General features: G+C 41.0%; 1 protein-coding gene across 8 annotated transcripts in view; it reads right to left on the reverse strand.

The window, feature by feature from the left end:
- Window positions 1-404: 404 nt before the first annotated feature.
- Window positions 405-13,970, reverse strand: part of TCP11L2 (t-complex 11 like 2) — a 46,857-nt gene continuing 33,291 nt past the window's right edge. For all 8 annotated transcript variants that reach the window (XM_045506974.2, XM_045506975.2, XM_074375139.1 and 5 more), the window contains 2 exons: window positions 12,894-13,066; window positions 405-8,460 (listed from right to left, as the gene is read on the reverse strand). In XM_045506974.2, coding sequence (XP_045362930.2) covers window positions 8,216-8,460; window positions 12,894-13,066 — 418 coding nt within the window. In that variant the 3' untranslated portion in view covers window positions 405-8,215. The remainder of the gene's footprint in view (window positions 8,461-12,893; window positions 13,067-13,970) is intronic.

A 13,970-nucleotide genomic window follows, 5' to 3' on the forward strand; every position in this document is an offset into this window, starting at 1 on the left:
CCCATTGGGAAAAAACACGGCTAAAGATAACCAACAACTGTTTAAGAGATACAAAACTTCAGTTTGGGAAGATGTAAAAGTTCTGGAGATGGATGGTGGTGATGGTTGCACAACAATGTGAGTGTACTTAAGGCCATTGAAAATAGCTGAAATTGTAACTTTTATGTATATTTTGCCACAATAAATTATGAAAATTTATACATTTGCCATTTTATCATTGTGAATATATAACCCTTGCACCAGGTTAGCTAGTGTAATTTCTGAATTAATTACTTCAAGTAAATTTCAGTGCCAGTACCTCCTAAGTATTGTGCTGATATATGAAAGAAGGAGGAGAAAGGAAATAAAAAAAGAAGAATCAGACCCTGCTCTTGAGGAGCTTACAGTTTACTTAAATACACAGATACACTTTTTTTTTTATTTAAGTATAGTCAGTTTTACAATGTGTCAGTTTCTGGCGTACAGCATTATGTCCCAGTCATGCATATATATATACATATATTTATATTCATATTCTTTTTCATTGAAGGTTAGTACAAGATATTGAATATAGTTCCCTGTGCTATACAGAAGAAATTTAGTTTTTTTAATCTATTTTTATATATAGTGGTTAACATTTACAAATCTCAAACTCCCAAATTTATCCCTTCCCACCCCCTCTCCCCAGGTAACCATCAAGATTGTTTACTATGTCTGCCAGTCTGTTTCTGTTTTGTAGATGAGTTCATTAGTGTCCTCTTTTTTCTTTTTTTTAGCTTCCACATATGAGTGATATCATATGGTATTTCTCTTTCTGGCTTACGTCACTTAGAATGACGATCTCCAGGTCCATCCATGTTGCTGCAAATGGCATTCTTTTATTCTTTTTTTTTTTTTTTTACAACTGAGTAGTATTCCATTGTAAAAATATACCACAACTTATTTATCCAATCATCTGTCGATGGATATTTAGGTTGCTTCTATGTCTTGGCTATTGTATATAGTGCTGCTGTGAACATTGGGGTGCATGTAAGACACAGGTACACTTTTGAATTATTCTTGTGAACTACCAGAGAGCAACATATTTAGAATCTAGCCTGGAAGGGATGGCGGATTGATTTCGATGTAGGAGATCTCAAATTTTGCCTAGATGTATGGACTTTCTGCTCCAAAGTCATCTTTGCTTTCCACTCTCAGAGTAGTGCTCCAACTATGGCATGCCTCTCAATCACCTGGAGAGCTTGCTAAAACAACCTCAACTTCCTGATTCCGTTGGTTTGGTCTGGGGCCTGCAAATTTGCATTTCTAATAAGTTCCCAGTTGATGATGCTGATACTGCTGGCCCAGTGATCACACTTTGGGAATCACTCTCTAACATAAGATTTATCACTCAATGCCATATGTGTCTAACTCTCCTTCAGATGGGAGGTCCTGGAACAGGAACATCTTGCTTGTTTTTGTATTCTCAGGTTCTAACTCATCGTTTGTTCCTGAATAAAGTTAGGTTAAATAAATGACTTAAAAGAAAAACATGCAAAGAGTGATAATAAATTCAATATTACATTTCATGATTTTTCAAATTCTGATTTTTGTTTTCTTTTGGTTTCTCTTGAAAAGAGCAGGATCTGGTAGCAACAGTCCCAGAGTCCTCCATGGGAACAACTGGCTGACACTGAGTAGTGTCCACCCTTATACCACAGCTGCCACAATCCTTTTCTCATTACAGCTACCTAGCCCCCCAACGTATCGGCATTTGCACCCCAGGTCAAATCCATGATGCCTTTCTGAACCCCTAAGGGGCTGGATCTTTGAAACCAAAAAGCCAAGAACAGTCTTCTGATTCTGCTATCACGTTCTTTTCCTGAGATATTAGTACGAAAAGACTTGGCGGTTTGAATAAAGGGCAGGGCAGTTAGGGAAAGGAAATTGCAGAAGGAAAGATGGTTAATGTCTTGGAATACTACCTCATCACTAGGTATAAAGTCTTGTGGTAGCCAGATGAGCAAGTGGCCGAAGCCATGGGTCCAGGGAGGAGATCAGTGGGCATTGGTTAGAGGAGAACACAGGAAAAAGAAAAGCAGGAGTGTCCAGGCTGGGCCCTGGAACGTTAGGAAGCACTTCTGTTGACTGTTTACTCTTTGCCAGGCATTGGAATAACTATTTGATGTGCACTCTCTGATTTACTGACCAAGGGGGATAAGGATGGTAATCCCCACTTGACGGGTGAGAAGACTAAGGTTCGTAGGGTTTAAGAGATTTGCCAAGTGGAGTTGGAATTTGAATCCATACTTATCTGACCCCAGAGCCCACGCTTTTAACTACTTTATCATAACACAACACTGAAGGGATGGGGGGCAGGAGACATCAAGCAGAGAAAAACAGCCTGAGCAGGGGCCTGGAGGCTTTAGAGTCAAGTGTGGTTCTCTGACAGGACTTGCTGAGGAAAGTGTCTATAGATGACACTAGAAAGAGCCACTGAGGCCAGACTATTATGGTCCTTTATATCATGTTAAAGAGATTAGACTGTATTCTGAGAGGCTTCAACTTGAAGATACTAGAAACAAAGGGGAAAAAAGATGATCCTCTCTTCTTCAAAACCTTGGTGCATTCAGACTGTGAAAAAATATGTGGCCCTGATTTCTACACCTGAATAAATTCATAGCAGAACTAGAGAGCAGAACAATGTTGGAGAAAGAATAAGGGCTCTTCAGTCTGAAAAGGCAAGGGCAAAGGGCAGTCCTTGAAGTCTGTCACTTCACATACAGAGAGGTGAGGAGAAGCAGGGACAGAAGCCTCTACTGTAATCAGAGAACATTCTGCACTTTGAACAAGACTGGATGGTCCAAAAACCTCCAGCTGCCTGCCAGGCCCACAGGCCTTTCTCTGAAAAGCCTTGCTTTGTGTCATGGTACCTTATCAACCTGTCAAACAGATAGGGCCAGCAACCTGCTAAAGACAACCACGTAAAGGAGCCCAAGTGGCTTGTCATGAGACCCCTGCCCAAGGCAGAAGAGTCGGGGAGGGGTTGTCCATACTGACTCGTGGCAAGTAGACCCAATCATATTCTCTTTCCGGGGAAGTTTTCAATTAAGACACACCAAAAGGGAGGGAAACAAAAACAGACAAGTAAATCCCAAGTCAGCATTTGGTAGCATTGGGACAGCAAAAAATATTACTGATTGGATGGCCTAAGGAAACCAATATAGCAAGTAGTTAACAGCACATGTTCCAGGGTTGACTCTTTGGGTTCAAATTCACTTACCAGCTCTGTGACCTTGGACAACTTCATTAACCTCTCTGAGTCTCATTTTGCACATATGGAAATAATGACGGAGCCTGCCTTGCAGCGTGTTGTGCCGTTATATGAGATCACTTATATAAAGTGCTTAGGGTAGCCCTTGTCATATGGTAAATGCTCAGTGGCTATTATTATTTTACTATATTCTGAAAGGAAAAAAATTATATTCAGGTTCTCTCCCACTCCTGCAAGTGCAGCTGCTGGGACAGATTCCTGGGTTTCCTTTCTTCTTAAAGCCTTACAGTAAATACCTAGATCCCTTTCTCTTGAAAATTGAAAGAGGCTAGCACACTGAGCTTCGACATAAAAAGATAAAGCTTCACTTCAAAAATAGAGAACAAGAGGGCGCAAGTTGGTAAAACAAACAAACGTACTTTCTAAAAGGTTAGATTAAATCATGGAGGATAAAGTCATACCTGATTACTAAACGAAATTAGAACAGGTTGGGTTGTGTCACTATCCTTTGAAGTCAACATTAAGGACAATAACTGCAGCCTTCTACGTACCCTTGAGTTTCTCTGCCAATGACAATACGGGGCTTAATGAACCATGGTTCTGATGACATTTGACAATTTTTGGTCTTATGTACTTAAGTACTCAATCATCATATCTCACCATACTAAAACCTCTTGAAGCTTGAAAGAGGTTTAGGACTAATAAATTAGTTATTGTAATGTATTCTGGCCACATTATGCTTTAGAGTTTGCAGACAATTTCAAATACATTATCTCATTTGATTCTCACAATAGCTCTGTGAGGCAGGCAGGTAGGGGAGGAAATGGATATTCAGGGAGATGAAAAGACTGGCTTGAGGTCATATAGCTATTAAGTAGAAGTGAATTCAAACTCAGGTCTTACGACTCTCAGTCCCATGCTACTTGTACTGAATAATGAATGGAAAATGTTGGTATTTAACATATCCAGAGGTAGAATAGGCTGAATTTTAGTTTCAAGAAGGATTCAAGTGAAAAAAAAATATACGTTGCACAAAAAGGTGGAACGCCCCATACCCAGGGCATACTTTGCCAATCAGCCACAGAATTCTTCACTGCTTATCCTGGATTTGGCTTCAAAATCCTCTCAACACAGTGCTCTGGGGAGCTACCACTAAAAGATCAGAGCAGACACATGATTTTAAACTTATTTTCAGGAAAAGAGGATTCATAGGACTTATTCAAGGAAGCCGGAGGGATTTGAGGTAGAGAATGCTGATGCTTACCAACACCAATACCCAGTACCTGTGCCAGCCTTTTTCTCCTTGGCACATTTTTCTGACTCCCTTGCAGTGAGAGGGGGCCATATGATTGAGGTCTGGCCAATGCACTGTGACTGGAAGTAGACAATCCTTTTCTTTCTCTATCTTCTGAGAGATTAATGAGACTGAAGATCTAGGGAACTGCTGAGTTACAAGATAGATGGGATTTGAGTCCCTGAGTGGCTGAATGGAGTAGAGCCTCCTGCCACACACACCAACCTACCCTACACTTTGAACTACAGTTGAGAAGTAAGGCCATATACTGAGGCCACGGTGACCTGGGAGCTATCTGTTCATCTACACACACAAATAAACATTGACTTCATTGACTATGCCCTTCCTGGAATCGCCTGTTGGTGTCATTCTCAGAAGTGATGCTGGACTGAATGGTCTCACACATTTCTCCCATTCAGATTTTAAAGACCTCATCAATGTACATGATAGTAGATTTGTTTTGCTCTTTCTGCTCCTCAGCATGCCCTTCCTATTTGGGAGAAATCTCTGGTTGGGTGACCTTGGTGGATCCATGGGAGTCTAAGAGTCAGCTACTCTCTCATTCCGTCTCCTGCAAGTGAGAGCGTGGAGCCCTTGACAGAGATTCTTCTGAATGAATGTTGATATCCAGGACTTTAAGTATTGAGCAAATGAGGCAAAGCAGCAAGGACAGTTGAGAAATCAACCTCTGAAGCCACCGCACTGAATCCAGCTTGGCTGGAGTCTTGCCGCTTGCATTGCCTTGATTTCTATCCATTTTCCAAGACTAACTCCCCAGATTAAATAGATTCTGTAAGACACTTAATACCTCCCCAATAAACGGTCTCCCTGCTTCTGTTAGCCAGAGTCCATTTCTACTGCTTGTGCCTTGTGTTCCTGTGTGAGTGCCTGTATGCACATGCACACAACACAGAATGTTCTAGCAAAAGCAAGTGGCCTTTGCCAGGACAATCTTTCCAAAACACAAATTGTTTGTGACCTTCTCCTATTTCAAAAGATTTGATGACTCTTTATTTCTTTCAGGACAAACCCCACATATTTGAGCAAGACCTTCCTGAAGCCTTTTACCTTTCTGTACCCCTCTTACCACTTTCACTCTTCTGTCGGCTGGTCCCTGGGCCCACCATTTCTCCACACCACTGCACTCACTGTGCACTTGACCTGTGCCTTTCCCTTTCTTGGCCTCTTGGTAAGTTCCTGCCTATCTTTCATTTTAGCTCAAGGATGATCTATCTCCACGAAACAGTCAAGCAATTTTTCTTCACACTGTGTGTATTAATTTGTTTTATAGCTCAAATTATACTTTATTATAACTGTTCACAAGTTCATCCTTCCTATTAGGTTATAAACTTCTTCAGGACAGTGTCTGCTAGTCATCTATGTATCACAACACCTAGGATACTTTGTAGCACATAGTAGACACTGAATGGGTATTTGTTGACTTAATGAATGAACGTGACCTGATGTCTGTGAGGCTCTGACAATCAGCGGAAGAGTCCTAGAACAACTGCAGTAAAGACTGTGCAATACTCTAGCCCTGAGCTACCCAAAGGTGGTTTAGAAAACAGAGACACCAGCTATCTCGAAATAATTTTTAATGTTTTAAAATTTAACTAGTGTACACAATACATGTCTTAGCAGGAAAGAATGAAAATATGTGTATGGTGTTTAATAAAATTGACCTTACAAAATAAGACCATGTTAAGAAAATTCTCAAAAGCAGAAGTAAACATTTAAGTAAAAACCAAATAAACATGCTAAAGGATATGATTTTAAAATGTTAATGAATGTAGTTACCTAAATCCAGACTTGAGACATTGAGATTTACTTTGACACTTAAAAAAAAGAATGCCCTTAATTTTAAATTCATTTTTTTAAAAAACGTTTGCACATTGTTTTCCTGCTGGCAACTGCAGTAAAATCAAGTATATAAGAATACCAGGTGGATTCCAATCTGAAAATAAATAAGTGCACCACCTGGTCTCCCTGTTAAGTACACAGTTCACCTCAGAAAGCAACAGAAAGTCACGCTACACATTACCTTTCTGTGTCAGACCCTCCCTGCTGTCCAGGCCCCAAAGTGAACACAGCCGAAAACGACTTCAACTTAAAAGACAATGAAAACAAAAAATCTACAGCACCATATGGTTTCTAAGATAGGAAAACAGGAGCAGAATGGAAATATAGGAAGAAAGAAAACACGGGTAAGACCAATGACGTGCTCTTCAGTAAAATTCCACTTAATGTACAACCACTTAAATGGATAGAATGGCTAATTTATGCATTGGTCATTGTGAGAAAAAAACATCGACTTTCAAATTTTCCTCCAATTTTGACAGATGCCTCCAAAATGTAAAAATTGTAGATAATTTATTCACATAATCATTTCCTAGAACTTTATCGAATAATTAATGGTGGAGGTCACAGTGAGGAAGAAAAGAGTACTATTTCTTACTTTCCCATCAAATTACTAAGGTTCAACACTCCTCAGAAAACTACACAATTAAAATGTGTTTTATGCAAGTAAAGTCTCTCCAGACTGAATCTGCCCAAATGGTAGTGTTTCCCTTAACACTTCAGAGGCAGTATGTAATTCCAGGACAAGCAGCTCTCTCTAGAATCCTGACAACTAGTGCCAGCTTGGCAAAGTCTGATTTAATGCATAAGAAAATGACAAATGATGATGATACTTAGAAAAGTATCCTTGTCATAGTGGGGTAAGAATTTAAACAGCAGAGAAGGCATTTGCTAGTACGTTATATGATTTAAAAATCCAAAATTAAACTGTTTCTTTTCCAGATCTGAATTTCACTGAGAATGGAGATCTCGTTTTATCAACTTCTCTTCTTCTTCTTAAAAGTAAACCAATTCAAACCACTCCTGCCTTATGTAAAAATATTAAAATCTTATATAAACCTTACCAATGGCCTGAGAAATGCAAGGACATTCATGAAGAGATGTGTGCAAAAATGGCTTCTCTCAGAGAGCAGGATAATTTGCAAGAAGAATCCACCCTCTAGAATAAAATTTTAGAAGGGATTTGTTTCTGTTTTCACTAAATGAACAAGGGAGGTTTTATCTAAAATTCATACGTAGCTTTAAACTGTATTTAATACATTTAAATTCTAAAAAATACTGACAATTGATATTACAAAATGTGACTTGGCACATCTGCAGAATTTGAGGACCTACCGTGTAAGTTGCTATTACACATTAATAAAATTTAATTGTACATTTCAAATACAATTATCTTTACTTAACATCATTTATTCAGAACATCAGTCCCCTTGGTTATTTTCACAAATTTCAACCCTTAAGAAGCTGTACCAAAATTTAAAAACCATTAGATTTGATAGTGACAAGTGAGGAAATAAAACTCCTTAAGAGTTGAATGAATAAGCCAGATATAAACGTTTAAGAAAACATTTACAAGTATCATACAGGCAATATAATTACAAATTGCATTCTGTTCATTAAAAACATCTCTTTTGAATTTGAAAAGGGTGCACACAGTCTATATGATGTGCATGTCTCCTGCAATGCTAATGTTACTGGATTACACAGGTTCAGGTTAACACTGCACCCTGGACGGGACTGAGAATGTGCCGCATGTGTAATGCCATCGATGGAAACAGACTTGGTACCTAAGTGCTGGGTTTTTCAATCTCTTATCCAATGTCAGTTCCTCTTTAGTTTGTAGAAGATGAAGCTTCCGCCTTCCTGAGGGCTTCCACTCCAAAGAGCAGCTTTCGAAGTATATTCGCATAAAATGGTCCATACACTTGTTTGTTGAGATTCACAATGTTTGCATATTGACAGCCTAGCACTTCCAGCTCCTGCTGAATGACAGTAAGGCCTCCTGGCACAGGAGGCATGCATTTTTGAGGGCTTGGCAGACAAAGTAGGCTTTTCATGTACAGCTGGATTCGTTTTTCTGGGGGAAAAGAAGAAATCTTTATCCATCCCATTATTAAAGCATATAATTTTAAAAAATGAGAACAGTAATTGTGGAAGATGGATTGCAATAGCATTCTAAATTCTTTACCCATCCCTATACCCACTCCCTTTACATGGTAGCCTTGCAGCACTTCCCATCAAAGACTGGTGTCTGTTTCCCCCTGCCTTGAATTGGGGATGGCCTTACAACTTGCTTTGGCCAATGCAGAATGCAGCAGAGGTGCTGGTGTGCTAGTTCCATGCTCGTGAGGCACAGTTTGAATCTGCTTGCTCTGCCTACCACCACCGTGTGAACTAGCCTAAGCCTGATGAAAGACCACATCGAGGGAAACCCAGCTGTTCTATCTGAGGCCATTCTAGACCAACCTGTAGCCAGTCAACTCCCACACACTTGAGAGAGTCCAGGCAAGATCAGCAGAACTCCCTACTCACGTCACAGCTGACCACAAATGCATGTGTAAGTTCAGTAAGACCAAAAGAGCTACCCAGTTGCCCCATGGATGTGTAAGTAATGATAGATGGAGTTTTAGGGTGATTTGTTATGCAGCAAGAGCTAACTAATACAACGTGTATAGCACTTTCGGAGGGCTGGGGACTCTTACAAAAACTCAATGTCCATAATTTTAGTTATGTACACTAAAGCTGAGTTTGTAAGCTGGCACCGCCACTTTGGCCCATACAGTGTTTTGAAAAAATAGAAACTTGGGGGCCCAAATTGCCCCATGGCAAGGGTGAGCACACATCTGGGTTTTCCCAGGACAGTCAAAGTTCATACCTGTTGTCCTAGCCTAATTAAAAAGAGTACTCTCAAAAGTGTCCTGGGTTGGACAATAAATGATATGGTCACCCCCCCCCCATGTGGCCAACAATCTGGAGGCACTGAGGAAGGGCCACCCCAAGGGGGAATGCAACCTTCTCTATTCTTCCTGCTTCATTGTTTCAGTGTATCTGCATTTGAGACTATTTCCCCAAAGCATGCAAATTATGCAAGTGCATAAATAAGGTAAGCTGCAGGTACTGGACAAATAGTACTGGACAAGCCAGACCTGCTCAGCCCATGCTGCTTCAGGGATGTTCTCTGGCTTTGGAAACAGAAATCCCTCAAATAAGAAAGTTTACTAAGGAGAACACACTCCATCAAATATGGACAACTATGACATTTGTCAAACTCTTATCTCCAAATACTCCCCAAAATCACACGTTCCAGGCAGACCTGACCTAGAACTCAGAGCCCCAGTGTCCCATGTCCATATCTTAGCCCAAATTATTTTCACTTACTAGAATGCCCTTCCATCTCACCTCATCTCCTTCAGTGTGGATGCTAAAGTCACCTCCTTTCTGTGGCTCTCCCTAGCATCTGTTAGACTATCACCCCACATTACTGTTGCTTGAGAATTTCTCTCTTTCCCATCTTAGATAGGGGGCTCCCCGAGGTGAGGGGTATTTTTTTTTAATCTTTAACTTGGTCTGGCATGTGGCTGGCACATGGTAAATGCTGATGGAAGTGGGAAGGGAATGAAAAAGGTCTCTAAAGACAAACCCCAAACTGAAAACAATGGGAGCCAGGGAGGAATGGGGGCTGGAGAAGATAGTCAAAGATAACTTGGGCTTTATCCAAAATTTGTCAACAAGAGGAAATTATTCATGGATGTGTCACTTGTTCAATCGAAAATTACTTTTTAAAAACGTAGGTGGCTATCAGCCTGCAAATAATTTACACAGCAGGTAATCCATAAACAATTTTTACCTGGTGTTGGTATACATTTGAAAAAAAATTGGTTTGAAAGAAAACTCCCTTTCTAATTATCTTTTTAAAAGGCTAAGAACACAGTGGGAGTTGTAATGCCACTGTAAATAAATAGCACATCAACTAAGAACAAAAGAAGGCAGACTATGGGTACCACGAATAACAGGGGAGAAAAGCCAGGGCTAAGCTGGAGTCCTTCTCCCCCAGGGATCCCTCTAAATGCTTCATGTATTCAAACTCCTCCACAGGCAAAGAATTAAAAGCAAACTGTCTACTAAATTTCCCTTTAGGCTGATTTCTTGACTCTCAGGGGCCCAGGTCTATTTTCATCATAGATGTTGCCCAAAAACATTTCCGCAAGACTGTTTAAAGAATGAAACTCTTTCACAACTGTTATTATGCTGACAAGTGGTTCTGTCTCCTCTGTGGACGAGTCAGTTTTTAGGCCAAGACTAAAGTGACAGAAGCGTCTGTCCATTTAGGAACAGCCAAACCCAGCCCCTGCCAAAGACATGCCCTTGGCTTCCAGAGCCCAGCAAGAGATGCTCAAGCGAGTCATTCAAGTTGCTAGGCAACAATACTTTGAATGAGGTTAAAAAATAGTTTCAATTTGCAAAAGAACAGGAAACTTGGACTGGGGAGAGCTGGGTGGAAAAAAGTTGCTTGACCAGATTTTAAGAGGCCACCTGGGGTGGGGCATCTCCTGACCCCCACCTTCCCTCTCCCTTCTGACACTGCAAGCACTTTCTCTGATCTACAGCAAAGGCACGGAGGACACCCAGATGCTCTGGCCACCCTGCCAACAAGCAGCAGGGCTCCAGCTCTGACAGCAGTGCCCATGAGAGCAGTTAAGAATATCAGTCAGACAGGCTCGAGAAGAATCCCTACTCTGCAAACTGCTAGTTATGTGACCTCGGGTGAGATCTACTTAACTGCTCTAAGTCTCTGATGCATTCACCCATTCCACAAATATTTATGAAAGGTCATCTCTGGGCTCAGCATGGTATGGGGAACCAGCAGTGAACAAATATGCACACTGTCCTCCTGAGGCCTGTGCACTAGTGGGGGTCTCCGGATATGTGGCAGAGACTGCAGACAGTCTGCCCCTCTTCCTCCGAGGAACACAATCTCCCAGGTATTAGTTGTACAGCTGGAGACTACTGGCTGTGAGAAGAGGTGCATGGCAGCAGGGAAGGTCATGCAGGGAAGGGCTCAGCCACAGACAGCTGCGGTTCCACTGTGTGTGTGTTACTGTTATCACCTGTCACCTCTTAGCAGCCCATGTGCTGCACGCCAGACAGCTCTTTTCTGGGGAGGGGCTGAAGTCTTGAGCTATTAGGTGGCCTGGGTGGCCTAGATTGCCAGCATCCCATGTCCTCAGGAATAAGAATGAAAGAAATTATTTAAGAGCCTCAACTAAATAGTAAGTATTTGGATTCTTAGAGAAGTCAGTGCTGTACTTTGAAAACTTGCAGGTTAGTCCTGGTATGTCAGTACATTCTAATTCCGCACTCTCTTCCTCCTTCTGGTCCATTCCTCACCCTCTGTAGTGGACACTTTGTGTCCCACACCACACTCTCCCCCTTCTTATGGCCACGGCATCCTGATTTTGTTTGGGGGAAACGATCTCGTCCCTAATTTTAGACCAGGTGTTACAGGTAAAGCTGATTCACCTTGGCTCTGGGAACTGAACACATGGCTTGGGTTTGAGTTCTTTCTGCTCTGGCCACCATGACAGAGTCAAGAATGGGACATGACCACCAACTGGAGCCAAAAGAGACTCAATTCTGTGGTCACTGTTAGAGCCATGAGGAGACGGAAGCTGACTCCCCCCTCTTTTTTTTTTTTGGCTTGACTTAAACATGGAAAGATGTAGGCTGGAGCTGAAGTCATCTCGCTATGTTGGGAAGGGACTATCTGTGGAGACAGCCAGCCCAGAGGAAGGCAGTACTGAGGGACCAAAGTGAGGAAACTGTACTGGGGACACGGTCTGAACTCTGACTAAGCTGTACCAGCAGCCAACCCCACCCTGCTCTCTTCTGTGACATGAGCAAATGCACTCCCTTTTTGCTTAAGTTACTTTAGAAGTTTAGGTTCTCTGTCACGGGTAACAGAAAAAGTCCTAACTGATCCATTCTCCGTTCTCCCAACTCACCAACACAATTTGACCCTGAGATACTTTCTTAGCAATCAAGTGCAAGAAAAGCCCACCTATTATGCCTCTCAGTTAAATGGCCTTTCCACTCTTCGTCCCTTTAAGTCCGGCCAAGAAAGGGGCCTGGGCCCACAAAGGTTAGCTCACAGCAGAGTTCATATGGACTTGCTGTGAACACACTGCCAGCTGCTTTGGATTGTTGTGCTGATCTAGTGATTTAACATTACTGGCCGCATTATATTATTTTCTTCATGAAAACCTGTTGGCTGGGTAGTAAGACAGAGGGCTCTGAAACATCCCCCCACCCCACTCTGCTACATATACACACAGAAGCAGCAGTAAGTCCCAAACCTTTGAATATTCCTACTTTCTTCATATTTTCAAATACTTTTATTCACCAAAAGAGCAGGTAATCTGAGACTAAAATTTGAGGGACATAAGTCAAAGCCAGCAAGGTAAAGCAAATTGAAATGGAAGCAGAAAAGCCAATAAAAACATGAGGACCCACCAATTAAGGACCAGATAGGATTGTCCTCCTCTTCGATGTTTGAGAATTGACCTATAAGATTAGCCTGAACCTCAGCATTTAAAGCAGGTAAACCCTTCTCCATCAGGGTCTTATTAACCTCAACACAAGTCTGAACACCGATAGAATTCAGGACTTCCTTCAAGTTACAGGTCCTACAAAATATGAAACAAAATCCCATCAGGGATAGTTATTACTCAGCAGGTTTTTTTGTCTTTTTAAAAATATACCAACTTGTTTCAAATGTCTACTAATTTTCTTTTATACAGACAAGAATTACCTCTACCAGAACGACCTTAGAAAATAGCAATTCCTCCCAACCACAAACCTTTATATGCAGCAGAATTTTAAATGCTTGAAACCACTCGATTCTGTAGGTAGCATTTAAATAGGAAAATGTGGTCCCTGAAAATAAAGTCTGCAACCCCATTTTTAGGTAGAGCTATCAAAAGAGGAAAGACAATACCTATTTACTTCTTAAGATAAACCCTTTGGTCTGAGTAGATTCATTCATAGATTTTTTTTTTCAATTTTCTTGGAAAATGAGGTAGAATCAATTCCTTTACCCATGCCTGAGCAGTAAATCTCTAACAGCAACCAAAAACAAGAAATGGATCTATTCAGAGGTCAATACCATAAAGACAAATTACCTAAAACTCTTGACCTATCATAATCATAAATAAGAAGCTCCTTCCCATTGTTACTTTCAAGTTAACTGATCAACCCTAAATATACAGAGTCTAGAAAATGTAGAAAGTAATTAGCAGTGGATGATTTAATTGGTAAGGAAAAAGAGGCAATTAGAAATAGCATCTGTTGGGTCCATACTAGTGGAAATGATTGAAAATTGCATCTCACTATCCAGAAAGGGTCTTTAAGATAACTTTGTGCAAAATGGGAATTAAAGGATAAGAGGAGTGGGGTGGAGGGGGAATTAAATAAAACAACAAAACAACCAGATAGGCAGAACAACTATAAAGAAGACGATTTAACAACAAAGTAGTTACTAAAAGCTAACATTTATCAAGCACTTATCATGTGCCAGACACCTGTACTAAT

This window comes from Camelus bactrianus, chromosome 12 (assembly GCF_048773025.1).
Source record: "Camelus bactrianus isolate YW-2024 breed Bactrian camel chromosome 12, ASM4877302v1, whole genome shotgun sequence".
Taxonomy (NCBI): Eukaryota; Metazoa; Chordata; class Mammalia; order Artiodactyla; family Camelidae; genus Camelus; species Camelus bactrianus.